Below are 27,867 nucleotides of genomic sequence, written 5' to 3' on the forward strand. Positions count from 1 at the left end.
CCGCCCGCCTGCGCCGCTGGTTACACTGTGGGGGGGGGGGGGGGTCACATGACTCAAGGCCGGAGCACGTGATTGCCTGAGGAGACCTCCTGGATACAGCCTCACAGCAGGTCACATGACTGAGCTCTGGCCCCGCCCATCTCCCCTCCCTTAAAGGGAAAGCGCCCACCAAAACTTCCCAGCTCTGGGAGGGGAGCGGGGGCTGGTGGTTAGAGCAGGGGGGCTGGGAGCCAGGACTCCTGGGTTCTCTCCCCGGCTCTGGGAGGGGAGAGGCTTGATTCAGTACAGGGGTCTCTGCTGCTGCAATTCCCTACCCCAAGACTAGGGGGCACCATACCCCTCACCTGGCCCTGGCTCCCCCACCCTCCTTCACAAACCATCCATTTCTGACCGCTGGGGGCCTGCTCCTCGGCCCCCTGCACAGCCCAGGATGGGGAGGGATGCGCCGCAGGAAAACAGGGACCCCAAGAGGCTGGGGGGAGCAGAGAAACCCCCATTTATTACCCTCCACAGCCCTTCCGCTGAGCCGCAGCCAGGGTGTGGCTCAAATCTCCCTGTCTCTCCCCCCCAAGTCCCACGGGCCAGGCCCGGATCCTTCCCCCCCGTCCCCCAAGTGCAAACATTGATCCACAAAATAAATTAAACCGCCTAGACCCACAGTCCCTCTGCAGGGGCGCAGAGCGGCTGAGCCCCGCTGCATGATGGGAAACCCCAGTCCCCACGGCAGGGAGCCAAGGTGAGCCCCCTCCGCCCCCCAGCGTCAGTCAGTCCTTGGCACAGATCTCCCGGAGCTCCTCAGGTTGCGGGGTCAGGAGTCGGCCAATCGCAGCAGGGTCCCGGAAGTGCTGGGGATGCTGGGAGAATCAGAGAGAGGCTGTTAGCTTAGCTCAGTCGCTGGACAACAGGGATGGAGCAGGACTCCTGGGTTCCCTCCCAGGTCTGGGAGGGAGTAGGGTGACCAGATAGCAACTGTGGGGGGTAATAGGCGCCTATATAAAAAATGTCCCCCAAAACAGGACTGTCCTATAAAAACGGAAAATCTGGTCACCCTAGAGGGAAGTGGGGCCTGGTGGTTAGAGCGGGGGGGGGGCTTGGAGCCAGGACCCCTGGGTTCTCTCCCCAGCTCTGGGAGGGGAGTGGGAGCTGGTGGGTTAGAGCAGGGGGCTGGGAGCCAGGACTCCTGGGTTCTCTCCCTGGTTCGGGGTGGGGTACGGGACGGGTCGTACCAGTCGACTAGCTGGGCCCCGATGAGGTCATGGATGTGATAGGGGAGCCCCAGTTTCACGGCACTGGGAGCCCGGCGGCCCTGCAGATCCGACAGCAAAATCTCCTTGTACTTGGCCTTCTGGATCATCCCCAGCACGGCCTTGCGTCCTGGGCCCGGGGGAGAGAGAGAGGACTCAGTCATAGAATCATAGAATATCAGGACCTCGGGAGGTCAACTAGTCCAACCCCCTGCTCAAAGCAGGACCCATCCCCAATTTTTGCCCCAGATCCCTAAATGGCCCCCTCAAGGATTGAACACACAACCCTGGGTTTAGCAAGCCAGTGCTCAAACCACTGAGCTATCCCTCCCAGTCAGCCTTTTCCCCCTAAGGGGCGCCGGCTCTGACCCGGCTCCAGGGCGGGGGCTGGCTTGAGGGGGCGGGCGTGTCTCACACAAACCTTTGATGAAGCATTTAACGAAGCGCCCGGCTCCAGGCACGGCTAGCCACCAGCTGCCAGCGTCACGGACGGTCAGGACCCCGGCATTTACCAGCTGCCTGGGAGAGGGGACAGGAGAAGAGACCTGTCACCTCAGTGTCCTTCGCTCCAGAGACCCTTCGCCTGGCGCCGGGTTGCGGCCCCTCTGGGGTGGGGCAAAGGTTGCTTATATGGAGACTCCTGGCCTGGCGCTGAGACACAGCCCCTCTGGGGTGGGGCACTGGGGCTGGTTACCCAGGGACCCCTCGCCTGGCGCCGGGCACTGCCCCTCTGGGATGGGATGCGGGGATGGTTATGCAGGTTATGCACAGAGATGCGGCCCGTCTGGGGTGGGGAAAGCAGCCTAGAACACCAAGCGGGCGCAAGGGTGAGGAGGGGAAGGGGAACGTGGCTGCAACGGGGCCCAGGAAGGCCGCGTGGGCCCTGCCCGTTCCCACGCTCCCAGCCACCCACGTGATGTCCGGGTCCCGGAAGCCGAAGTCCCTCTGCATGCGGCCATTGTCGTAGCTGAGTTCAGGACAGGTGGCGAGCGCTGTCTCCAAGAACTGGCGCACCGTCCCGACGTGCTCCTTCCCCGCCACGGACTGCAGCACCTGGGCGGAGATGGGGGGGGGCCTGTCACCACCAGCCAGCACCCCCAGGGGCTGTGGGGACCCCCCTTCCACTGCCGGGGGCCTCGGCAGCCCTGCTGGGGGGACAGAGACCCACCTTGGCCGTGTAGTCCTGCGTGAATGCCACCCCAAAAACGTCCGAGTCAAATCCGAGCTGGAAGAGCCGGATCAGCCCCTCATCCTTCAGCCGGCTCTGCAGGGGGAGACAGTTAACGGGGGGTGTGACATTGCACCCCATAATGCTTTATAGAAATATGCTTATCAATATAAATATGACATAACTGGAATATGCTTTATGATACATATGCCATGCAAAGGTTATGGTCTTCTGCATGTATTCATCCTATTTGTATGAATGTATCGTTCTTGTATCTGAAACTAAAAATATGAAACATAACGCTGAGGTCCTAATGTAATTATGCAGCGTGGGCCATTAATGGTGGTTGGAATCTTGATGGCTCCCCTTAACTAGGACAATTATCTGTAGATGGCTCTGTTTACTTGCAAGCCTTCCTGTGAGTCAGGCCAGGAAGAATGAAGGCTTGGGGTCTCCCAAGCCATGGGACCATGTCACCTGGTACTGGAATCCATCTTTAACGTGGGGCTTTTCCATCTAGAAGGAGGGTGGGGACCCAAAGAGACAAAAGATTCCCGCCTTGTGCCAAAGTTATATAAGGGAGTGGAACAGAACAAAGGGGGTTGCAGTCATGAAAAATCCCCTAGCTACCACCTGAGCTGGAACAAGGACTGTCCCAGGGGAAAGGATGGGCCCAGACTGGAAAGGAGTCTAGTCTGTGAAAGAAGCTTCTTGGAAAATGTGTGGGGATGAGATTTACTTGCATGTAGTTTCCTACTGTATTAGGCTTAGACTTGGGTGTTTTATTTGATTTTGCTTGGTAATTGACTTTGTTCTGTCTATTACTTGAAACCACTTAAATCTGACTTTTTGTTTTTAATAAATCACTTTTTACTTATTAATTAACCCAGAGCTAGTATTAATCCCTGGGGGAGCAAACCACTGGGCATCTCTCTCTATCAGTGTTACAGAGGGTGGACAATTTATGAGTTTACCCTGTATAAGCTTTATACAGAGTAAAACGGATTTATTTGGGGTTTGGACCCCATTGGGAGCTGGAGACAGGAGCACTTGTTAAGCTGTTTTCAGTTAAGTCTGCAGCTTTTGAGGACGTGGTTCAGACGTTTCTAGCAGCTGGTGTGTCTGGCTCAACAAGGAGGGGTTCTGGAGTCCCAAGCTGTCAGGGAAAACGGGCTCAGAGGTAGTCCCAGCACACCAGGTGGCCGGTTCAAGGGGGTTTCTGTGACCCAACCCGTCACAGGGGGGCAGCCTGGGCTGAAGGGGCCCCTGGGTCTGATGGGGGGGGGATGGGGTGGGGGGCTCTTACCAGCTGCCTGTCCACGGCCGTGCGATCCCTCACCAGGCTGTAGAGCTGGTGCTTCAGGACGAGGGGGGGCAGCGTGTCCTCGAACAGCTGGCGAGGGAAGAGGGAGGCGAGATACCGGAGGGCCGACTCCACCGCCCCGGAGCCCTCTGCCAACCAACAGCACAGGGTCAGCCGGGAGAGAACCCAGGCGTCCTGGCGCCCCTCCCCCCCACTCTGACCCTCCAGCCCCCACTCCCCGCCCAGAGCCGGGGGAGAACCCAGGCGTCCTGGCGCCCCTCCCCCCCGTTCTGACCCTCCAGCCCCCACTCCCCGCCCAGAGCCGGGGGAGAACCCAGGCGTCCTGGCGCCCCTCCCCCCCGTTCTGACCCTCCAGCCCCCACTCCCCGCGCAGAGCCGGGGGAGAACCCAGGCGTCCTGGCGCCCCGCCCCCGTTACCCGGTCTGTCCGGCTCTCCCGCGTCCCCGGGGTCGGGTCCCGGCTGCAGGCGCCGCTTCTTGGCCTTCAGGGTGTCGGAGATCAGCTGGCGGCGGCGCTCCATGGGCCTGGGGGGGGGCGAGGGGTCAGCACAGCGGGAGCCCCCCCGGTGGGCGTCCATCCCAGTCACCCCCCCAGCCAGATCCCCCCAGCCAGTTCCCACCCTCCCCTCCTCCAGATCCCCCTCCCCCCTCAGCCGGACCCCCCCGACTCCCCGCCAGACCCCCCCTCCCCTCCTCCTCCTCCTCCTCCTCCTCCTCATCCCCCCCCATAGCCGGTCCCCCCCGACTCCCAGCCAGACCCCCCCTCCCCCCTCTCGCCAGGTCCCCCCTCCCGACCAGCCAGCCCCGTCCCCGAGTGATGACGTCAGCACCCCCTCCTCACTGACTCTGCGCGAGGCTCCGGGATCCAAGCGCCTCTTCCGGGCGCGGTCCAATGACGTCACGACGCGAGCCCACCGGGCCCAGCTCCCCGCCCCCGTCGCTCCCCGATGACGTACGGCGGAAGCCCAAGGGTGAGGGGGGTCAAAGGTCACCGGAGAGGGACGGGCGGGAAAGTGATCGGGCTTCGGGGTGAAAGGTCAGAGGGTGGGAGGGGTCCCGGGGGGGGCGGCCGGGGGGAGATTGGGGGGGTCGGGGGCTGCCAGGGCTGGGGCGGGGCCTGCAGCGGAAATGCCCCCTAGGGGGCTGGGGAGGGGCCCCCCCCGGGGAGTGTGTGGGGGGAAGTACCCCCCGGGGAGTGGGGGCTGGCGGTGGGGGAGGGGGCCCCGTGGGGAGTGGGGACTGGCGGGGGCTAGGGGGCCCCAGGGGGGGAGGGGGCGGCCGGCGGGGGAGGGGGCCCGCAGGGGGGGGAGTGGGGGCTGGCGGGGGAGGGGGCCCCCCCGGGGAGGCTGGCGGGGGAGGCTGGCGGGGGAGGGGGCGGCTAGTGGGGGAGGGGGTGTCTCTCAGCCGAGCTCCCCGTTCTCACCTCCCTCTCGCTGTTCCAGGCTGCCATGGAGCCCGGCGCCCGCCCGGCCAAGCGCAGCAGCGGAGCCGCCAAGGCCCCCGCGGAGCCGGGGGGCTCCCCCAAGCGCGGCCGCTGGGCCCCCCCCACCCTGCCCACGGAGCCGGCCCTCTACGACGGGCCCTTCCCCTTCTACCGGCGGCCGGCCGAGGAGGGACGCTTCTCCCTGGACGCCCAGCGCTGCTACCACCCCGACGCCCGCCAGCTGCGCTACTTCGCCCCGCCCCGCGCCGAGCGCCCCGAGCCCGCCTTCGACCTGCGGCACGGCTACCGTGACCTCTACGTGCGGCGGGACGAGGGCCGGCGCGAGGGGCTGGAGCACCTCCTGCAGTGGGTGGCCGGGAACCGGGACCGGCTGCGGGCCCAGGGCGACGCCGCCGGGTGAGCGAGGGGCAGGCCGAGAGCCCCGGGCCAGCAGGGGCCGCTGGGGGGCTCCCCGCTGACCTCGGGGGTGAGTCCTCCAGGCGGAACTGCCGGTGGCCACTGCTGATCTGGGGGAGCTCTGGAGTGAGTGGGGTCCTCCAGCTTGGCAGGGGGCACTATGTCTTATGGGTAGAACCAGCAGGGGGTGCTGTGGCTTAATGGGGTCCTCCCAGGCAGGAGGGGTCACTGTGAAGCCAGCGTATGAACAGAGGGAGATGGGGGCCTGGGGGCAGGCAGGTAGACCCCCCCCCCCTTCCTGCATAGACTGGTGTGGGCTGCCCCACCGTTCTGGCTTGGCTGGAGGAGGAGGAGGTGTCAGCATAGAGGGGTCAGCACAGCTGGGGTCCATCATGGGCTTGGCTTGGCTGGGCAGGGAGGGGTCAGCACAGAGGGAGTCCCCGGCTGGGGTCCATCGGGGTCCTCCCCCCTCCACTCCCCACCAGATCCCCCTCCCCGCACACAGGCTCTGGGGGTTCAGGAGCACGGGGCGGGGGTGCCGGTCTGAATACCTGAGTCTGCCGAGAGCCTGATACCGTAGGGCTCAGATGGCCGCTTTCAGCTCACCAGAGAACGGGTAACTCTGAAACCTACCGATTTTGTATGTGGCGATGCCACCCCCTTGTGTCCCCCCCAAGGCGCCCCGTGAACGCAGATTTCGTGACCTGGCGGGGGCACCTTACCAAGGTACTGACGACGCCCTACGAGAGCCAGGAGGGCTGGCTGCTGGCCGTCAGCCTCTTCCGGGGCACGCTGTACGTGAGCGAAGTGGAGACGCCGGTGGCCCGGCAGCAGCGGGAGCAGCGCTCCGACATGCTGCAGGAGCTGGCCTACATGGGCTACAAGTTCGAGCGCTACATGTGTGCGGGTAAATAGAACCCAGGAGTCCTGGCTTCCCGTCCCCTACTGAGAGAGAGAACCCAGGCATCCTAGTTCCCAGCTCCCCCCTGCTCTAACCACTAGTGCCCCCCTCCACTCCCAGAGCTGGGGAGAGGACCCAGGCGTCCTGGGTCCCAGTCCCCCAGGCTCTAACCCACTAGCCCCACCTCCTGTCTCCGCGCTGGGGGAGAACCCAGGCGTCCTGGCTCCTAGCTCTAACCACTGACCTGCACACCCCTCCCAGGGCTGGGGAGAGAACCCAGGCATCCTGTTTCCCAGCTCCCCCCTGCTCTAAGCACTAGCTCCCCCTTCCCTCCCAGAGCTGGGGAGAGAACCCAGACACCCTGTGCCTGTCCCCCCAGACACCCCGGATGGGAGCCCAGACCCCACGGGGGTGGTGAACACCAACGAGGCATTCTGCACGGTGGTGCGCACACGGCTGGGCTCCCACTCACTGCTCTTCGCTGGGGAGGTGGACTGCGCCGACCCCCGCGGAGCCTGGCCCGAGCCCCCTGCCTGCTACGTGGAGCTCAAGACATGCAAGGAGCTGCACAGCCCTGCTCAACGCAGGAGCTTTTACAGGTGAGAAAAACCCCCCCCCCCGGTACCCCCCCAGCTCCACCCCAAGGAACACCCCCAGCCTAGCGCAGCCCTGGGCATACGTTCCCTGTGTGGCCAGGCCGGCTGGGGGTTCTCAGCCCTGTATTTCCTGCATGGGTGGGGGGGAGGGTGCTACTGACCCAGGCTGACCCTCCTCCCTGTCCCCAGGTACAAGCTGATCAAGTGGTGGGCGCAGTCCTTCCTGCCTGGCGTCTCCCGCATTGTGGCCGGCTTCCGTGCCCCCGATGGCTCTGTGGCCGCCCTGGAGACCTTCGAGACCATGAAGATCTTCCAGCTGATCCGGGTGAGCTGCCCCCCCAGGCCGGCCCTGCCCCTGCATCCTCTCCAGCCCCCCACTACCCCTCCAACTGCTGTAGGCCCCCATCATCTGTCACTGGGCCCCTTAGCCCCTGCGATCCCTCTGACCTCCGTGCTCCCCATTTCTCTCCCACCATGGGCCCCTCCAGTCCCCGGCCAGCCCTGCCTCCCTCCTGTGCTAGACCCTCGCGCCCCCACCCCCCAGCAGTGATTTGAAGCTGGTCCCTTCCCCCCTGCCCCCCCAACAGGGCGACCGAGGCTGCTGGAAGCCGGCCGTGTGCATGAACTTCTGCGAGGCTTTCCTGGCCTTCCTCAAGAAGGTGGTGACGGAGGATGATCCCCAGTGAGTAGAAGAGAACGTGGGAGCCCCGACTCCCAGCGCCCCTGTGCGCTCCCCCCTCGACCTGGGCTTCTCAACCGGGGGGCCACAAGCAGGTGTCAAGGGTCGGCGAAGCATGACTGGTGTTAGACTCATAGCAGGGGGGGGGGGGGGGCGCGGCCCTCAAAGAAAAGGGTTGAGAACCCCTGGCCTACACCCCATTCCCTTCCCAGAGCTTGGATTCAAACCCAGGAGTCCTGGCTCCCGGTCCCCCCTGCTCTAACCACTAGACCCCACTCCCTTCCCTGAGGCAGAGAGAGAACCCAGGGTCCAGGCCCCCCCGCTATCACCCCCCCCACCTTCTCTCCCCAGACTCGTGCACCTCTTTGCCTGGGAGCCCGGCAGTCCTGTGTCCTACACCCAGCACCGGGGGTCGGAGCACATCTTCCTTCCGGCCTGGTACGTGGAGACCATGAGTGGAGGAAAGAGTCCGGACTGAGTCGCTGCAAGGGGGGGGGGGGGAGGGATGTGGGGCGGGGCACTAATAAACCATGTGTGAGGGTCAGGGCCGTGTGCCTGCCATGTCCATTTTTCCGGGGGCATCTGGCCCCCAGGGGGTGTGTGGAAGGTCATGACCCCCTCTCAGGAAAGGGTGAAAGGTCAGGGTACGACCTTCAAGTGACACAGGTGAAGGGCAGGATTGGCTGCCCACAAGCAGCAGGAAAAGGTCGTAACCCCCACCTGAAAGGTGAAGGGGAGGAGTGTGACCTTTGCCCCCTGTGGGGCACCCAGGGAGGTCATGACTTGGCAGCTGGGGGTAACAGGGGGAACTTGCCCCCTCACAAGCTGCCAGGGGGCCCCCAGCCCTGAGCACCTGCTGGGACAGCCTGACCTCTGACCCTGGCAACTCCTAGGGTCAGGTTACTGGGGGTGGAGCTACAGGCTCCACCCTCCTTTGGGAGAGCCCCGCCCCCTTGGGAAGGGAGAGAGCTGCTCCTACCACAGCTGGGGTGGGAGTGACCCCTGGGCTGGGGGCAGGAGGGGCTCACCTGGCTGTGCAGGGCCTGGGGGGTGGGGGGCTGTAGAGGGCCCCCCCAGCTGTAATGGAACAGTCCATCTCAAAGCTGCTCCCTCCTTCCACGGTCACATGAGCATTCTGCTCCCCTCTTGCAATGGGACATTCCATCGCCAAGGGAACTCTGCTCCCCCCTGGTGGAGTATTCATGGACCGAACCAGTTACTGACACAAGCAGAGGTGGAGCCACATTTGGACCAGCCCACCTGCTCTGGATGGGGGGGGGAGGGAGGGAGGATGATAGACCAGCCTACCTGCTTGGGGGGGGGGGGGGGGGGGAAGAAGGGGTATGGATCAGCCCCCCTGCTCTGGGCAGAGGAGGGGAAGGAGGGGCATGGATCAGCCCACCTGCTCTGGGCAGAGGAGGGGGAGAAAAGGGGTTTGTCTCTCTGAATACCAAACTACAGCAGGAAGACCCTCAGCATGGTGGGCACAGGACTCCTGGGTTCCTCCTGGCTGGGGTGGGGGGGCAGGGGGTGGTATCAGATGCTCCCAGAACAGGGCCCCCCCCCAATGCCCCAGAGGAGCAGCTGGGACATGAGGCTGGGGCATGGGGGGCACTGACCCCTACAGGGAAGCTACCCCCCCATAGCGCTGCGGGGGTTCACCCACTCCCCAATCAAGCCCCCACACGGCAGCTGCTGCAGACAGATTTATTAACAGGTTGGACACAGAGGCCCCTGCTAGGGGCACCAAATTCCTGTCTCTCCACCCCCGCCCTCCCCCCAGCTCCCCATCTGGTCAGCCACTAGGGGAGCTGGGGGGAGGGGTCAGGGCTGCTGCCCCCCACTGACCCCTGAGCTGCAGGGCAAAGGTTAGACTCCAACCTCCAGCTGCCATGGGGTGAAAGATCACAGCTAGCGGCCCCCCTGCCCTGGCCTACCAGCTGGGGTGAAAGGGCAGATGCCATGGCTAGAGGTGAAAGGTCACAGGGCAAAGGCTGATCCCTGCAATCCCAGTCCACACGCTCTTGCCTTGCCCTGGGGGTGAAGGGTCAGAGAGCAGGAGATGCTGACCTCACAGAGGTTAAAGGCAGAGGTCGGAGGTCACGGCGGGGTCACTGGGTGTAGAGGCTGGCAGCGAAGACGATGTCTCTCTTGATCAGGTTGGAGGCCTGCTCCATCTTGGCGTGCAGCGTGGGCTCCCCGATGACCCGGGCCGCATTGCGTACGTCCCGGCAGGTCTCGTCCAGCCGCTGGATGCAGCGCACGATGATCCCCTCCTGCACCTCCGTCAGCCGGGCGATCTCGGCGAAGGGCTGGGGGAGAGAGGGCGTGGGACGTGGGCCTGGCTGGCTGGCTGGCTGGGGTTCCCCCTCCTGTCTGGGGGTGGGGCCTGGCTGTGGGGGCGTGGGACACGGGGCCTGGGCTTCCTCTCCTGTCTGGGGGCATGGGACACGGGGCCTGGGGTTCCCCTCCTGTCCGGGGGCAGGGGGCTGGCTGGCTGGCTGGGGGGGGGGGGGGTGTCGGACACATGGCCTGGGCTTCCTCTCCCGCTTGGGGGTGGGGGCCTGGCTGGCTGGGGGGGTGTGGGACTTTGGGGGGCCCCCCCGGGGTGCTGGCCGCTCACCATGCCGCGGGCCCACTCGTACACCACCTCCACCAGGCCGAAGTTGTACTGCGCCACGAAATCCTCCACCGACTCCCGCAGGCCGCACTCCCGCTGCAGCAGGGCAATGCGCTCAGCCACCGCCCGGATCCGCTCCATGCCCTGCCGGGGAGAGCCAGCAGTGAGGGGCCCGGCTCCCCATCCTGGGCAGAGAACCCAGGAGTCCGGGCTCCCAGCCCCTTCCCCCCCTCAGTCCCAGGATAGAACCCAGGAGGTCCACAGCCCCAGCCCCCAGAGCCAGGCAGAGAACCCAGGAGTCCTGGCTCCCAGCCTCTCCCCACCAGCCCCCACACGGGGGCAGAACCCGGGCGGCCTGGCCCCCAGAGCCGGGCAGAGAACCCAGGCGTCCGGGCTCACCTTGCGGAGCACGCTGGGCACCTGGGGCTCGGCCTGGCCCTTGGTCTGGCAGACCAGGCAGCTGAGCAGGGCCACACTCTCCTCCGGCCGCAGCTCCGTCAGCAGGTTGTCGAACACCAGCTCCGTCAGCAGCAGCTCGTGGTTACTGATCTCGCAGGCCACGCGTCCGGCCAGCTGCACCGCGCCCCCCGCGTCCACGTAGCGCAGCGCCCGCAGCACCTGGGGGGGGAACGACGGGCTCTGGGGTGGGGCTGTGGGCAGGGCTCACCGCCACGCAGCGCTGGGACTAGGGCTCACCACATGGTGCTGGTACTGTGGGGGCTCTGGGGCAACGCTGTGGGGCAGGGCTCACCTCCACCTATTGCTGGAACTCTGGGGGCTGTGGGGCAGGGCCATGGGGCGGGGCTCACCTCCACGCTTGCTGGTGCTGTGGGGCAGGGCCGTAGCAGTGGGGTAGGGCTCACCTCCACACGTTATGGGACTCGGGGGCAGTGCTGTGGCTGTGGGGCAGGGGTGTGGGGCGGGGCTCACCTCCACGCGTTGCTGATACTCCGGCAGCAGCAGCAGGGACTGGTCCGACAGCAGGAAGCGCAGGTGTTCCAGCTCCGCCCGCAGCCGCAGCCGCTCGGCCAGCCGCAGGTACTGGGGGGGACGGGGGGGGGTGAGACTGGCCCCAATTCCCCCCCCCATACCCCCCACATCCCCCCCCCCCCCCACTTGGCCAGCTGCAGGTACTAGGGGGGACGGGAGGGTGAGACTGGCCCCAATTCCCCCATCCGCCCTGCGCTCAGCCAGCCATGTGAGAGAGAGAGAGGGAGTGAGTGAGTGAGTGAGTGGCCCCCCCAAACTCCCCCGTGCTCAGCGAGCTGCAGGTCCTCGGGGGTCGGGTGGTTGGTGGAGTCCCCCCACCCCGCTGGCCCCAGCCCCACTCACCTGCTGGGGGAAGCGGGGGCTCTGGACGCACTGGAAGCCGGGCAGCGCCTCCTCCAGGCGCCGGAGCCGCATGGCGCCCTCCGCCACGGCCAGCTCCTTCAGCTGCAGCGTGCCCACCGGGTCCAGGCAGGGCAGCCCCCTGGCGCCCCCCTCCGCCAGCCGTAGCAGCTCCTGGGCCGCCTGCACGGCCGAGGGGCCGGGGGGGTCGCTCCTGCAACAGCACACATCAGCCCTGGCCCCCCAGCCTGCCCCACACTTCCCACGTCCAAAATCGCCAGCGCCCCCCTGAACCGGCACCTGGGACCCCCAACCCCACCAGGAGAATATGGAGTCCCCTCCCCAGCCAGGGGAGCCCATTTCCCCTCACCTGGAGACCCCCGCCCCACTCCTGACCCACAGGGAGATGGGATCCCCCCCGCGCCCCAGTCCCGGGACCCCCTGACCTGAACCGCGGCATCTGTCTCTTTTTGACATCCTCCAGGATGCGCTCGGCGTTCACCCGCAGCGTCTTGCCCGTGATCGCCGCCAGGTCGCAGGGGCCCAGCTGCTCCACGGCGTGGCCGCAGGGCCCTGGGGGAAAGACGCTAGCCAGAGCGGGGCAGAGGACCCAGGCGTCCGGGCTCCCAGCCCCCCGGCTCTAACCCACCAGACCCCACTCCCCTCCCAGAGCCGGGGAGAGAACCCAGGCGTCCTGGCTCCCAGCCCCCTACCTTCCGGCAGGAAGAGCTTGTTGAGCAGCAGGTCGTCAGGGAAGGGAACCTCTGGGGTGGGGCTGCCCCCTCCTGTGTCCCCTCCTGGGGTCCCCCCCTCAGGGGTCTTCTCACACAGCACCAGGGTGGTGAACATCCGGTTGGCCGTGTCTGAGGAGACCTGTAAAGGGGAGATGGGGGGGGGGTCGGTTACCTGGGGACCCTCCGGCCTGGCACAGAGAGGTGGCCCCTCTGGGGTGGTGGTGGGGAGAACTGGTTACCTAGGGACCCCCCGGAGCCAAGAGCCAGCCCCTCTGGGATGGGGCATGAGCAGCTGGTTACCTGCAGGACCCCCCGACCTGGCGCCAAGACGCAACCCCTCTGGGGTAGGGGGTGGTTACCTGGGGACCCCCTGGCACCGTGATGCGGCCCCTCTGGGGTGGGGCGCACCCAGTGCGGGAACAGCAGAACACAACGCTGTGAAGGGGTTTGGGGCAGGAAAAGGAAGCATGTCCATCCCCCCATCCCCTCCCTGCAGCACAGCGCCCCCTAGCGCCCCTCACCTGTAAGATCACCCCCAGGGCGTTCCGGTGAGCCGGGTTATTGACTATCACCACTCGACCCGGGGCCAGAGCCTTCAGCCCGCTGGCCGACTCTGCCACCCGCCTCTGCAGCCAGGGAGGAGAGGGTTACCCTGCGCCCCCGTGCCCTATTCCCCGCCCCTCCACCCAGCCAGCCTGCCCCCCCATTCCCCAGGCGGCCTGCCCCCACAGCCCGGCCCTGCCCAGAGGGGACAGGCCCCCGGCCCCATTCCCCGAGCCATCCAGTCCCTGCCCTGGGGCCAGAGGGGAGCCGGCGCCCCTGACAGGCCCCATGCCCCGCCCCCCTGAGCCAGCCGGTCCCTGCCCCAGGGCGGGCGCCCCCTGCAGGCAGCCCCTACCTGGATCATGCGGCGCGTCTCCTGCAGCTCCTGCACGGCCTGGCCGTACTCCGGCAGGTCGCTGAGCTGCCCACTCGTGTCCACCTCCTCCATGGCGGCCAGCCGGCGGCTCAGCTGGGCGATGGTGTGTTCGTGCACCTGCGGGGGGCGACAGAGCCTCAGTGGCTGCTCGGCCACCCCAACCACCCCCCCCCCCCCGGTGGCCCGCCCCTCCCCGCCTCACCTGGCTGTCCTTGCGGCTGGGGAACTCGGAGAAGCTGCGTTTCATCATGTCCTCCACGCGCAGGGCCTCCACTCGCAGCAGGTTCAGGATCATGGTGTAGGTCAGGCGGAACTGGGACTGCAGCTGGGTCGGCTTCCCCTGGGGGGCAGCGGGGCAGCTGGGAGCGGCGGCTGGGAGGGCGAGGGGTTCCCCGGGGGTGGCGGCTGGGGCAGGTGGCCAGGCCGCAGGGGGCGGGGATGGGGTATCCCTGGGACAGGCGCCCGCCGGGTGGTTGGGGATGGGGTCAGGGCAAGCAGCTGGCCAGGCCAGGAGGTGGGTGGGCGCATGTCCCCAGGGTAGGTAGCTGGTTGGGGGGGGTCCCTCGGGGTATCCACGTGCAGGGAATGTCGGGGGGCCCCAGGACACAATCCGGGCCCTTCCTCCGCCCCCGGGGGGCCATGCCAGGCTCAGTCCCCGGGGGGGACACCCCTACCCCAGGGCAGATCGCTCACCAGCATCATGCGGTGCAGGTCGGCCATCTCGGGCACGCGGGTCTTGCAGAGCACGATGACCATCCCCGTGGTGTCCAGCCCCCGGCGCCCGGCCCGGCCCGCCATCTGGATGTACTCGCCTGCAAGGGACGCACGGAGCCTGAGAGCGCCCCCTGGTGCTCCACCACAGCACTGCCCCCTAGCACCGCCCTGGGGCAATAGGGCCAGCTCTGGTGGCCGGGGAGAGCCCCCTGCTGCCCCCGCCCTGCTCCCCACACCGCAGGCCCCCAGCACCCACCTGGCAGCAGGTCGCGGAAGCTGGAGCCGTCATGCTTGCGGATGGAGTCGAAGACCACGGTGCGGGCCGGCATGTTCACCCCCATGGCAAAGGTCTCGGTGGCGAAGAGGATCTGGGTGGGTGGGGGAGACGGGGACACAAAACATGTGGTCATGCCCAACCCTGCCCCTCCCACCGCCCCCTGGCTCCTCCCACCCACCCACTCTCACCTTGACCAGCCCCTTGCTGAAGAGCATCTCCACGACCTCCTTGAGGATGGGCAGGATCCCGCTGTGGTGCACCCCGATGCCCCGCTTCAGCAGGTCCACCATGTGCAGCACCTGAAACCGCCCCCCGAGGGGGGACACATTAAAGCCGGGTGCGCGCTGGAGACCCCGCTTCCTGCCTCGCCCCAGGAGACTTCCTGTCCAGCGCCCTTCGCCCCGGAAGCGCCCGAGGGAGCCCCGCACTCACGCCAACCCCTCGGGAACCCAGCACGACCACTTCCTGCGTCACCCAACACAACTTCCTGTGCGGCGCCCTTTGACCTGGAAGTGCCTGACCAACTCACGCCAACCCCAACCTCCTGCCCCTCCCCCACCCCGCTTTCTGTGAGATGCCCTTTGACCTGGTGGCAAGCTCAAGCCAAACCCTTCCAGCAGGGACCCGTTTCCTGGGTGGCCAACTACAACTTCCAGGTCAAAGGGCGATGCACAGGAAGTGCTCACCTCACTCCCGCCACCCCCCAGTCACGTCCTGCTAAGTGCCCTTTGGCCTGGCTGGGGCCCCCCCGCACATGCCCTCCCGCCAACCCTGTTCTCCCCGGGGTCGGGACTTCCTGTCTGGCACCCTCCGACCCCTCCCTCAGAGAGGGGCAATGGGCCAGTCAAACACACACACCAAGGGACCCAGCTGATGTCACTTCCTGTTGAGTGACCCGGAAGCACTATGCAGAGAGAGAGATTTCTCCCAACCCCCTTTCCCCCAGCGGGGCACAACTTCCTGTCCCCCTGGCCCCGGAAGCGTCCTATAGGGCGGCACCTGCCAGGTCCTTCAGCGCCACCTTGCGGACCCCCAGCAACCCTAGCCCCTGTGGGGCGGGACTTCCTGTCTGCGTGCCCTTTAACCTCCAGCAGCCATGCCAGGGTGCCCACTTCCTGTCCCATCACAGCAGAGCCCGCCCAAAGCCCTGGGCCTGCCTTGCAGTGTCCACTGCCAGCTCTCCAGCCTCCCTTTAATGAATGAATAAAAAAGAAGCTTACAAGAAGTGGAAGGTTGGACATATGACCAGGGAAGAGTATAAAAATATTGCTCGGGCATGTAGGAATGAAATCAGGAGGGCCAAATCGCACCTGGAGCTGCAGCTAGCAAGAGATGTCAAGAGTAACAAGAAGGGTTTCTTCAGGTATGTTGGCAACAAGAAGAAAGCCAAGGAAAGTGTGGGCCCCTTACTGAATGAGGGAGGCAACCTAGTGACAGAGGATGTGGAAAAAGCTAATGTACTCAATGCTTTTTTTGCCTCTGTTTTCACTAACAAGGTCAGCTCCCAGACTGCTGCGCTGGGCATCACAGAATGGGGAAGAGATGGCCAGCCCTCTGTGGAGATAGAGGTGGTTAGGGACTATTTAGAAAAGCTGGACGTGCACAAGTCCATGGGGCCGGACGAGTTACATCCGAGAGTGCTGAAGGAATTGGCGGCTGTGATTGCAGAGCCCTTGGCCATTATCTTTGAAAACTCGTGGCGAACGGGGGAAGTCCCGGATGACTGGAAAAAGGCTAATGTAGTGCCAATCTTTAAAAAAAGGAAGAAGGAGGATCCTGGGAACTACAGGCCGGTCAGCCTCACCTCAGTCCCTGGAAAAATCATGGAGCAGGTCCTCAAAGAATCAATCCTGAAGCACTTACATGAGAGGAAAGTGATCAGGAACAGTCAGCATGGATTCACCAAGGGAAGGTCATGCCTGACTAATCTAATCGCCTTTTATGATGAGATTACTGGTTCTGTGGATGAAGGGAAAGCAGTGGATGTATTGTTTCTTGACTTTAGCAAAGCTTTTGACACGGTCTCCCACAGTATTCTTGTCAGCAAGTTAAAGAAGTATGGGCTGGATGAATGCACTATAAGGTGGGTAGAAAGCTGGCTAGATTGTCGGGCTCAACGGGTAGTGATAAATGGCTCCATGTCTAGTTGGCAGCCGGTGTCAAGTGGAGTGCCCCAGGGGTCGGTCCTGGGGCCGGTTTTGTTCAATATCTTCATAAATGATCTGGAGGATGGTGTGGATTGCACTCTCAGCAAATTTGCAGATGATACTAAACTGGGAGGAGTGGTAGATACGCTGGAGGGGAGGGATAGGATACAGAAGGACCTAGACAAATTGGAGGATTGGGCCAAAAGAAATCTGATGAGGTTCAATAAGGATAAGTGCAGGGTCCTGCACTTAGGATGGAAGAATCCAATGCACCGCTACAGACTAGGGACCGAATGGCTAGGCAGCAGTTCTGCGGAAAAGGACCTAGGGGTGACAGTGGACGAGAAGCTGGATATGAGTCAACAGTGTGCCCTTGTTGCCAAGAAGGCCAATGGCATTTTGAGATGTATAAGTAGGGGCATAGCCAGCAGATCGAGGGATGTGATCGTTCCCCTCTATTCGACACTGGTGAGGCCTCATCTGGAGTACTGTGTCCAGTTTTGGGCCCCACACTACAAGAAGGATGTGGATAAATTGGAGAGAGTCCAGCGAAGGGCAACAAAAATGATTAGGGGTCTAGAGCACATGACTTATGAGGAGAGGCTGAGGGAGCTGGGATTGTTTAGTCTGCAGAAGAGAAGAATGAGGGGGGATTTGATAGCTGCTTTCAACTACCTGAAAGGGGGTTCCAAAGAGGATGGCTCTAGACTGTTCTCAATGGTAGCAGATGACAGAACGAGGAGTAATGGTCTCAAGTTGCAATGGGGGAGGTTTAGATTGGATATTAGGAAAAACTTTTTCACTAAGAGGGTGATGAAACACTGGAATGCGTTACCTAGGGAGGTGGTAGAATCTCCTTCCTTAGAGGTTTTTAAGGTCAGGCTTGACAAAGCCCTGGCTGGGATGATTTAACTGGGAATTGGTCCTGCTTCGAGCAGGGGGTTGGACTAGATGACCTTCTGGGGTCCCTTCCAACCCTGATATTCTATGATTCTATGATTCTAACCTGCACTTCCTGTCCCATCCCTGGAGAGCCCAGCCTGTCCCAATGCCCAAGATGGCCACCCACAGCCTTTGACCTCTGTAGGTAGCACTTCCAGCCCTATTAAGGGCCCCACTTCCTGTCCCATCCACGAGGAGCCGGGCCAGTGCCAGCCCCAATTCCTGTCCCGTTCCCAGCTCTGACCTGGGGCAGCTGGCGGTCGGAGCCCTTGAGGCGGGAGAGGCATTTCTGGAAGAAGAGGTGGACCTGGCTCTTCTCGGCGCTCGTGGTCAGGTCGAGGGTGGTGAGCGCGGATGCGTTGTCGTCGCACCGGGCGCGGGAGAAGGTGAAGGCCACCACGGGCAGCTGGTCCCGCTTCCGCAGCGCGTCCATCAGCGAGAGCCACACGCCCTTCTCCTGGCGGGGGACAGGGGGGTCACACGGGGGCCCTGAGCTCCCCCGCATCTCCACCCTGCCCCCAATCCCATATTCCCCCTGAACTGCCCCTCCCAACAGCACACCCCCCATGCCTGTCCCAGTCCCCAGGACACCCCCGTACCCACCTCCCAGCACACCCCACTGTCGCCCTGGAGCCTGTCACATCACAGTGAACTCCCCCCCCGCCCCACTGCAATCCCAGCTGCCCCCCCCCGCAGTGTGGCCGTGACCCCGGCGCTGACCTGGCCCGGCCCGGTGCCCATGTGCGTGGGCTGCTTGGCCCCGAAGGTCTGGGCGTGTTTGCTGGAGCGCTCCTTCTTCGCCTCCACCGCCGCGTAGTACCTGTGGGGACAGCAGGTGAGGGGAGACGCCCGGCCCTAGGAGAGAACAGGGAGCCCTGGGGGACAGCGGGTGGGGGGAGACCCCCAGCCCAGCCTGGCCCCGGGGGGGGTGTGGGGGGGGCTGAGCCCAGGGGGGTGCGGGGGGGCTCACCCCTTGGTGAGGAAGGTGCCGCGGGCGTCGAGGAGCAGGAAGAGCTCGTGCTGGGTCTTGTGGCTGTTGCCTGTGTAGAGATGGTGCTCGAGGGGCACCGGGCGCCGCAGGGTGCTGATCACGTAGATCCGCTTCCTCTTGATCCGCCTGCGGGATTGGGGGTGTCAGCGCCCGTGGCCCCTCCCGCCTGCCCCCCAGCCCTCCCAGCCCCCGTATCCCTGGCACCCCAGATCCTCCCAGCCCCCCCACCATACACCCCCCTTCCCCCTAGCCCCTGTATCCTCCACACCCCAGATCCTCCCCAGCCCCCACCCTATCCCCACCGCTCTCAGCGCTCCCCCCATGGACCCCCGCTCACCCGATCCAGTCGGCGAACTCCAGCGTGTTGGGGACGGTGGCGCTGAGCAGGATGATGTTCACGTGCTCTGGCAGCATGATCAGCACCTCCTCCCACACCACACCGCGCTGGGGGGGAAACGGGGGGGGGGGGTGTCAGCGTATGTCCTGCACCCCCCCTCCTCCCACACCACGCCGCACTGCGGGGGGAAGTGGGGGGGTGTCCGTGTACAGCATGCCCCCCCTGCCCCTACACCACACCGTGCTGGGATGGAACGGGGGGGGGGGGGGAAATCAGTGTACAGCCTGCCCCCACTCCTTCCGCACCACACCACGCCACGGGGGGGGGGGGGCACGGAGGGGTGTCAGTGTACAGCATGCCCCCCCTCCCCCTACACTACGCCATGCTGGGGGGTCACGGGGGGTGTCAGCTCAAGCCATAGGCCCCACCAGAGACCCCTCCCTCATCCCCCCACCCCAGTCCTGCCCCCACAGTCGCCCCTCAGTGATCCTTACCCCAAGCCCCTTGATTGCCCCCATTCTCCCCTCCCCTGCCTGACCGCCCCATGCTGCTGGGTCTCCATGCGGGGATGAGACGATGGTGCAGGGAGGAGGGGTTCAGATGCATTAGGAACAGGGGAGCCTGTACAGGAAGGACAGGCTCCACCTACACCAGATTGCTGGCACTTAACATGAAAACGGTCATGGAGCAGTTTTTAAATTAAGGGCTGGGGGGAAGCAGAGGGGTGCGGAGGAGCACGTGGTTCGGACAGAGACATCCCTTAGGGGAGGATCCATCAATGGAGATTCTCTATGTCCTAGTCAAGAGAAGAGGATGAAAGATGATAAAATACGGGTAGGATCTGATGAGAAACAGTCAACTGAAAGAGCCCCGTTCAATTACATCGTGTAATGACAGACCGCTAAAAAGTGACAAGTTTTTAAAGTGCTTTTATACCAATGCCAGAAGTCTAAATCCTAAAATGGGTGAACGAGAGTGCCTCGTATTAAATGAGGAGATTGATAGAATAGGCATCACAGAAACTTGGTGGAATGAGGATAGTCAGTGGGACACAGTAATACCAGGGTATAAAATATATTGGAAGGACAGAACAGGTCGTGCTAGTGTGGAAGGGGCACTAGATGTGAAAAAGCGTAGAATCAAATGAAGTAAAAATCTTAAATGAACCGAACGGTCCCATAGAATCTCTCTGGATAGTAATTCCGTGCTTTAATATAGCAGTAGGGATAAACTGACCACCTGACCAGGATGGTGCAAGTGACTGCGAAATGCTCAGGGAGATTAGAGGGGCTATAAAAATAAAAACTTATGCTCCGATACGTCTGTTAGACTATAAGGTGCCACGGGACTCTTTGCCGTCAATAATAATGGCGGATTTCAACTATCCCCCTATTGACTGGGTACAGGTCAGCCCTGGCCAGCCCCACAGCCCCTGCAGAGATAACCTTACATCACGGCTGCTTGGAGCAGCTGGTTCTGGAAGCCATGAGAGGAGAGGCAGTTCTTGATTTGGTCCTAAGTGGAGAGCAGGATCTGGTCCGAGAGGTGAACAGAGCTGGACCGGTTGGTAATAGTGACCGTAGTATAATTACATTTAACATCCCTGTGACGGGGAAAACACCACAGCGGCCCAGCACTGTAGCATTTAATTTCAGAAAGGGGAACGACACAGAAATGAGAAGGTTAGTGAAACAGAAATTAAAAGGTACAGCACCAAAAGTGAAATCCCTGCAAGCTGCATGGAAACTTTTTAAAGACACAAGACGTGACGAAGTGGGGTTTTATTCATCTCGTTATGTTGCATGTGAGTCTTACTGGCCTATACTAATACTGTGTGCCTCAGTTTCCCTGTGCACTGCACCAGTACTTCGGGGGCGAGAATTGGGTGTGTGATTTTTGCTGGGGCCCAGGGGCAGGAGAGGCTGCCCAGTTGTTTGCACCTGTGTGACCTGGGACCCAGGAGGGGGGTGCGACCAGGTGACATCTTTCACCCGGGAAGTGAGAAAGAGAAGGAGGAGGAGCAACTGGTGGGTGTCGGAGGTTGGGTCAGTCTGCGTGGGGGGGCTGGAGGGGGGAGTCCAAGGTGTCTGGCCCAGGGCTCCCCAAGATAGACTTGGCTGAAAGTCCCTGATTTCTGTGCTAACAAGCTCTGCCCTATGCTGTGTTCCTGTTGACTAATAAACCTTCTGTTTTCCCCGCTGGCTGAGAGTCACATCCGACTGCGGAGGTGGGGTGCGGGGCCCCCTGGCCCTCCCAGGACCCCGCCTGGGTGGACTCGCTGGGGGAAGCGCACGGAGAGGCAGAGGATGCTGAATGCTCCAAGGTCGGACCCAGGAAGGTGGAAGCTTTTTGCCCTGCAGACAGGCTGCCTCAGAGAGAGGAGGCTCCCCCAGAGTCCTGCCTGGCTTCGTAGGGAGCAGTTCCTGAGCATCGCCCGGTGACCCCGTGACAACCGTAATAGAGGCTCAACTTAAATGTATACCCCAAATTAAAAAACACAGAAAGAGAACCAAAAAAGTGCCACCGTGGCTGAACAACGAAGTAAGAGAAGCAGTGAAAGGCAAGGCGGCATCCTTTAGAAAGTGGAAGTTAAATCCTAGTGAGGAAAATAGAAAGGAGCATAAACTCTGGCAAAGGAAGTGTAAAATATAATTAGGAAAGGCAAAACAGAATCTGAAGAACAGCTCGCCAAAGACTCAAACTAAAAGCAAATTTTTTTTTTATGTAGATCAGAAGCAGGAAGCCGGCTACCCAAACAGTGGGGCCACTGAACGATGGAGGTGCGGAAGGAGCACTCAAGGACGACAAGGCCATTGCGGAGAAACTAAATGATTTCTTTGCATCGGTCTTCAAGGCTGAGGATGTGAGGGAGATTCCCAAACCTGAGCCATTCTTTGTAGGTGACAGATCTGAGGAACTGTCCCAGATTGGAGGTGTCATTAGAGGAAGTTTTGGAAGAAATTGATATGTCACCAGCACCAGATGGGATTCACCCAAGAGTTCTGAAGGAAGTCAGATGTGAAATTGCCGGACTGACAACTGTAGTTTGTAACCGATCATTTAAATCGGCTTCTCTACCAGATGATGGGAGGAGAGCTAATGTGACGCCAATTTTTAAAAAGGGCTCCAGAGGTGACCCCAGCAATTACGAGCAGATAAGCCTGACTTCAGTACCAGGCAAACTGGTTGAAAAATTTGCGAAAAATTTACAAAATTACTCAAGATAGTTAAGTCCCAGGCAAACTGCAAAGAGCTACAAAAGGGTCTCTCAAAACTGGGTGCCTGGGCAACAAACTGGCAGATGAAATTCAATGTTGATAAACCAAAGTAATGCACGTTGGAAATCATCATCCCAACCATGCATACAAAATGATGGGGTCTGAATTAGCTGTTCCCACTCAAGGAAGAGATCTTGGAGTCAGTGTGGAGAGTTCTCTGAAAAGATCCAACTCAATGTGCAGCGGTATCAAAAAAGCGAACAGAATGCTGGGAATCATCAGGAAAGGGACAGAGAAGACGACAGAAAATACCATGTTGCCTCTCTCTAAATCCATGGTACGCCCACATCCCGAACACTGCGTGCAAATGGGGTCGCCCCAACTCAAAAAATATATATTGGAATTGGAAAAGTTTCAGAAACAAAAATGATTAGGAGTGTGGAACGGCTGCTGTGTGAGGAGAGATTAATAAGACTGGGACCGTTCAGCGACATGGGCAGATATGAGGGAGGTCTATAAAATCCTGATTGGGTGGAGAAAGTGAATCAGGAAGCGTTATTTACCCCTTCTCATAACACAAGAACGAGGGGTCCCCCAATGAAATCAATCAGCAGCAGGTTTAAAAACACAAGGAAGTATTTCTTCACACAACGCACAGTCACCCTGTGGAACTCCTTGCCAGAGGATGTTGTGAAAGCCAAGACTAGAACAGGGTTAAAAAAGGAACTAGGTGCGTTCATGGAGGATCAGGGTCCATCAATGGCTATTAGCCAGGATGGGCAGGGATGGTGGCCCCGGCCTCTGTTTGCCAGACACTGGGAATGGGCGACAGGGGATGGATCCCTCGATAACTGCCCTGTTCTGTTCATTCCCTCTGGGGCACCTGGCACTAGCCACTCTCGGAAGACAGGACACGAGGCTAGAGGGACCGTCGGGCTGACCCAGTCTGGCCGCTCTTATGTTGCCCACGATGTGCCCCCCCGACTCACCTCTGCATCGTTGATGTAATGAACCTCGTCAAAGATCACCCACTCCAGATCCCGGATCACGTCTGAGCCGTTATACAGCATGGACCTGAGCCAAACGGACAGACAGCTAGACCCATGCCCCCCTGGCCAGCCCCACAGCCCCTGCCCCTCACTCCCGCCCCTCTGGCCAGCTGCCCCTCACTCCCGACCCATGGCCCCCTGCCCCCCTCACTCCCAACCCGCAGCCCCCTGCCCAGCCGCCCCCCAGCCCCGGGAACCCCTCACCGCAGGATCTCGGTGGTCATGATGAGGCAGGAGGCATCGGGGTGCAGCTGGACGTCTCCCGTCAGCAGCCCCACGTCCCCAAAGGTGTTCTTGAAATCTCGGAACTTCTGGTTGGACAGAGCCTTGATGGGGGAGGTGTAGATGGTCCTGGTGGGGAGATGGGGCCGAAAGGGGTAAAGACGGGGCAGCCGGCTGGCTGGGGGGCCGGGGGGAGGGGGTTTGAACGGCACGGGCGGAGGAAATGGGGCATGGGGCCTGTCCCCTGGGGGAACGCTGGCTGCATCTGGGTCAGGGGTGCACGCTCTCACCTGGTCATGTGCTTCTGGGCCAGGGCGATGGCGTATTCGGCCACCACCGTCTTCCCCGCCGAGGTGTGCGCGGCCACGAAGACAGAGTCGTGTTTCTCCAGGTGCAGGATGGCCTGTTTCTGGAACACGTCCGGCTCGAACGGCCACTGGGAGCGTGGGGAAACTGAGTCAGCCGGAACAGAGCCCCCCGCTGGGCCTCCTCTGCAGGACAGACCCCCAGCATCGATGGACCGGGGACAGCGCCCCCCTCCCCTCACGGCCCCCCGCAGCTCAGCACTGACAGCCAGGAGAGCGCCCCCCTGGGGGCCCCACCGCCACAGACCCCAGCACTGACAGCCAGGACAGTGTCCCCCCGCAGGATCACAGTCCCCCAGCACTGGCAGCCGGGGAGATGCCCCCCACACAGGGTCACAGCCCCCCAGCGCTGCCCGGGGCGGGGAGCTCACCCGGAAGGCTGGGTCAGGGATGCGTTTGTAGAAGTCGTCCACAGGTGAAGAGATATCGACGGGAATCGCCCATTGCTCCTTGGGGGGCTGTGGAGGCACAGCCTGGGCGGGCGGCGGAGGCCCAGGGGTCACCTCCTGGGGGGGGCAGACGGGCTGGTTAGAGGGCTCAGCATCCAGGGCAATCCCTTCCCCCTCCCCCACAGCCCGCTACCTCTCCTCTTGTCTTCACACCACCCCCTAGTGCCCCCCAGAGCATCCCCTCCCCTGTTAGTCCCCCCACAAGAACCCTGCTCATTGAGACCCCCCCGAACACCAACCCCAGATTCCCTCCCCCCTCAGCACCTTGACTGGCACCCGAAAACTTCCCTCCCCTCAGATCCCCTTGGTCCGACCCCCCCACCTTCAGCACCAGCTCCTCTAGGCTGTCTGCCCTCTGCATAGCGGGGGTGGGGGCCGGGGGGGTGTCTCCCTCCTTCCCCCCTGGCCCCTTGGCCTTTGTCTTCCTCTTCTCCTCCTCCTCCTCCTCACTGGAGCCGCCCAGCTCGAAGGAGTCCAGCGCCCCCAGCAGGCCGGACAGGGGCAGCAGCCCTGGGGAAGCCTGGAGCACTGCAGATGGGGGGACAAATATAGGAGTGAAGAGCTGGGGAAGGGGGGGCTTCGAGGGGACCAACCCACCGTGGGTCCTTGGGCTGGGTTCCCCAGCCCGGGTGGGGGATGTGACAAAGCGGGACTGTTCTTAATGTTTCATCTGAATAGTGTGGGGGTGCCTCAGTTTCCCCTAGGCAGTTCTTAAGTATCTAGGGGGTGGGATATGGGTGTATGATCATTGCAGAGCCCTAGAGGGCAGGTGTGTGCTGGGGTCTGGACACAGACAATGGCCGACACCCTGTTTCCTGGCCACTGATGGCCTGGACCCTTCCCCCCTGCAAGGGGGGAGCTAAAGGGTTGGAGAACAAAGGGATCCGGTGACCTCCTGGCCCGGGAAAGGGACAAAGCCCAGAGGAAGAGGGGCGGGAGAGAGTTTCAGTTTGGGGCTGGCTGGGGACATGGAGTGAAGGGCAGACAGGGTTGTCTGGCTCACGGCCCCCCAAAATGGACCTGGCTGAGGGGTCCCGTTCTCTGCACCTACAAGCTCTGTGTTAGACCATGTCCCTGTCGTCTAATGAACCTTCTGTTTTACTGGCTGGCTGAGAGTCCTGTCTGACTGCGGAGTCGGGGGGCAGGACCCTCTGGCCCCCCCAGGACCCCCTGGGTGGACTCGCTGTGGGAAGCGCCCGGAGGGGCAGAGGAGGCTGAATGCTCTGGGGTCAGACCCAGGAAGGTGGAGCCGGGTGAGCTGTGTGCCCTGCAGACAGGCTGCTCCCAGAGAGGAGACTTCCCCAGAGTCCTGCCTGGCTTCGTAGGGAGCAGGTCCAGAGCATCGGCCGGGGACTCCGTGACAGGGGATCTCAGAGGGGACCCCCCCCAAAATGAGCACCTGCCCAGCTACAGCCCAGCAGCCAAAAGCTTGGGCCCCATTGCCCCCCCCCATCTTTCCCCCCATTCCCCAAGACCCCACCCATCTTCGCCCCAACAGGCCAGCATCTGTCCGGCTGCCGCACTGGGCTCACACACTCCCCCTTGGCCAGGAGCCGGGAGGAAAGGACAAGAGCCAGCCTGGGCGGGGGGCAGCCCTGCCGGTCCCCCCAACCCGCTCCCCCTCCCCAGTCGGAGGGTCAGTACCTTGTGGCTTGAACTCCACCCCCTTCTTCCAGCCCGGCGGCACCGTCAGCAAGTCTGGGCAGCGGGGAAGGAAAAGGCGGCAGAATTTCATTAGGGAAAGCTGGCTCAGGGGGGCAGGGAATGGGGCCTGTCCCCTCTCAGGGGTGCCAGCTCCCATCCGGCCCCAGGGCAGGGACTGGCTGGCTCAGGGGGATGGGGAATGGGACATGGGGTCTCTGCCCTCTGGGGGGCGCCATCTCCCATCCAGCCCCACAGCAGGGACTGGCTGTCTCAGGGGGGCGGGGAATGGGACACGGGGCCTGTCCCCTCTCGGGGGCGCCAGCTCCCATCCGGCCCCAGGGCAGGCACTGGCTGACTCGCTCAGGGGGGCAGGGAAAGGGACATGGGAACTGGCTGGCTTTGGGGTGGGGATGGGACATGGGAACTGGCGGACAGCGGGGGCGGGGGGATGCAGGACGCCAGGGTCCCCAGTACCGCTCTCGAAGTCGATGTCCTCCTCCAGGTGGCCTTTGGCGCTGATCTGCTCCATGCTGGGCTCGTCCATCCCGCCTAGGGAGCCAGAGAGAGGCTCAGTCCCAGCAGCCCCCAGGGCATGGTGGGGCAGCTTGGGGGGCAGGCGGGGTCACGTACCTGGCCAGAAGGGGTAGTTGGTGCTGCTGCCCCGCAGGGCCTGGGCAGGGGGCCCCGGCGCCCGCTGGAAGGAGAGCGAGTTCTTGGCCGACAGCCCCATGTTGTCCAACGGCGCCTGGGGCGGAGAGCGGGAGGGGATCAGAGCGGGCCGTGTCCACAGGGGGCCGCACGGCTCCCAGACCCTGGGGGAGGGGCTGAGGGGGGTTGGGGACCCAGGCGTCCAGGACAAGGCTCATCCCGAGGGGCCTCCACAGATCCCACCCCACTGAGAGCAAGGGGACAGGATCCCGGCGTCAGGGTGGGCACGCCCAGGGACCACCACGGCCCCCAAGCCCGGGCAGCACAGGGACCAGACCCCGGGGTCTGGGACCGCACCTCTCGGGTGCTGGGTGGCTCCAAGCCCCTGCGGAGGGAAGGGACAGGCCCCGGCGTCCGGGCCAGCGCGCTCACCTCTCTGAAGGCCAGGATCTGCCCCGTGGTGGGGTCCCGCTCTGTCTGCAGCGTGGAGTGCACGGGGGTGGGGGCCGTCTCCAGCAGCGACCAGATGTCCTTCTCTCGAGGCCAGACCCTGGGGGTGGCAGGGGGCGGAGTCAACACCAGTCCCCACCCCCCAGCCCCCTCCAACACGCCCCCACATCCAAGGGATCAGCCACCTCTAGGGACAGATGCCCCGGGGGCCCCACCGGCCCGTGCTGCTCACCTGTGGGCCCTCTCGAAGCTGTGGGGGGGCAGCCATTCGGGGCTGGCCAGGAAGCGCCGCTCCAGCTCCGAGGCCAGGTCCAGGGCGTAGGGGGGCAGCCCATGGGGCAGCTGGAAGCAGAGAGAAGGGAGACTTCGAACACCGGCCGGGCAGGGCACGGGACGGGGGGCAGCAGGGGGCGCTGGCTCCACGCCGGCGCTGGGGGGCCGGGGGGCTCACCGTGGAGAGGGGGAACGTGTCCCCATCGGGCCCCTCCGGGTGGGTGAGGAGTTCGAAGCGTCCGGCGCAGCCCACTTCCAGCATGGAGAGGGGCAGCTCCATGGGCCCCCGGGGGGGCAGCTCTGGGGGGGGGGGGGAGACACATGGGGGGGTCAGACTCCACATTCGGCCTCAAGATACCCCCCCCCCAAGTGCTCCCCCCACCCCGCCCCTCGGGACACCCCGCCCCTCAAGTCCTCCCCCCCACCCCCCCAGACACCCCACCCCCCAAGTGCTCCCCCCACCCTGCTCTCTGCGACACCCCCCCAGTCCTCCCCTCCCGCCCCCCCTCCCAGACACCCCGCCCCCCAGTGCTCCCCCCCACCCCCCGGACACCCCGCCCCCCAAGTGCCCCCCCCACCCCGCTGTCTGGGACACCCCCCCCAGTCCTCCCCTCCCCGACACCCCACCCCCCAAGTGCTCCCCCCCACGAGCGCCCCCCCCCAAGCGCTCCCCTTCCAGCCCAGCCCAGCCCCCCATATCCCCTCCCCCTCTCACTCATCCTCTCCATCTCCGCCGCGGGCCGCCCCCTGCCCCGGAAGCGCTCCCCCCTCCGCCAGCTCATCTCCCT

At 63.3% G+C, this 27,867-nt stretch overlaps 4 protein-coding genes across 5 annotated transcripts in view; 1 reads left to right on the top strand and 3 right to left on the bottom strand.

Annotated features, from left to right (window-relative positions):
* NEU1 (neuraminidase 1) overlaps positions 1-335 on the bottom strand; it is a 5,591-nt gene extending 5,256 nt beyond the window's left edge. Inside the window, 1 exon segment of the mRNA XM_074970734.1 lies at positions 315-335. Within this exon segment, the coding sequence (XP_074826835.1) occupies positions 315-335 (21 nt within the window).
* A 269-nt stretch (positions 336-604) lies between these two features.
* Positions 605-4,704, bottom strand: WHR1 (winged helix repair factor 1). Of its 2 annotated transcripts, none has more exons than XM_074970873.1 (8): positions 4,581-4,704; positions 4,154-4,260; positions 3,719-3,864; positions 2,413-2,508; positions 2,158-2,297; positions 1,666-1,763; positions 1,227-1,374; positions 605-854 (listed from the first exon to the last, which is right to left on the bottom strand). In XM_074970873.1, the coding sequence occupies exons 2-8, from the start codon at positions 4,254-4,256 to the stop codon at positions 809-811; spliced, it is 777 nt and encodes a 258-aa protein (XP_074826974.1). In that variant the 5' UTR covers positions 4,257-4,260; positions 4,581-4,704; the 3' UTR covers positions 605-808. The 2 variants fall into 2 exon arrangements, with proteins under 2 accessions (XP_074826974.1, XP_074826973.1); XM_074970872.1 differs by lacking the exon at positions 4,581-4,704 and adding an exon at positions 4,531-4,579.
* DXO (decapping exoribonuclease) lies at positions 4,628-8,242 on the top strand. The gene is made up of 7 exons (XM_074970735.1): positions 4,628-4,687; positions 5,178-5,575; positions 6,253-6,482; positions 6,856-7,075; positions 7,262-7,397; positions 7,660-7,754; positions 8,103-8,242. Exons 1-7 carry the CDS (start codon positions 4,628-4,630, stop codon positions 8,227-8,229), a joined length of 1,266 nt encoding a protein of 421 aa, XP_074826836.1. The 3' UTR covers positions 8,230-8,242.
* Positions 8,243-9,545: 1,303 nt separating this feature from the next.
* Positions 9,546-27,822, bottom strand: SKIC2 (SKI2 subunit of superkiller complex). The gene is made up of 29 exons (XM_074970849.1): positions 27,795-27,822; positions 27,258-27,379; positions 27,039-27,148; positions 26,789-26,906; positions 26,339-26,453; positions 26,183-26,257; positions 25,709-25,762; positions 24,387-24,592; positions 23,987-24,121; positions 23,541-23,686; positions 23,233-23,379; positions 22,969-23,053; positions 18,762-18,868; positions 18,404-18,550; positions 18,154-18,253; positions 17,678-17,890; positions 14,533-14,643; positions 14,324-14,435; positions 14,047-14,165; positions 13,556-13,693; positions 13,333-13,470; positions 12,956-13,060; positions 12,414-12,573; positions 12,147-12,273; positions 11,704-11,914; positions 11,302-11,412; positions 10,771-10,989; positions 10,375-10,515; positions 9,546-10,063 (listed from the first exon to the last, which is right to left on the bottom strand). Exons 1-29 carry the CDS (start codon positions 27,805-27,807, stop codon positions 9,863-9,865), a joined length of 3,786 nt encoding a protein of 1,261 aa, XP_074826950.1. The 5' UTR covers positions 27,808-27,822; the 3' UTR covers positions 9,546-9,862.
* Positions 27,823-27,867: the final 45 nt, after the last annotated feature.

The sequence above is a fragment of the Natator depressus genome, chromosome 14 (genome assembly GCF_965152275.1).
Source record: "Natator depressus isolate rNatDep1 chromosome 14, rNatDep2.hap1, whole genome shotgun sequence".
Lineage (NCBI taxonomy): Eukaryota > Metazoa > Chordata > Testudines > Cheloniidae > Natator > Natator depressus.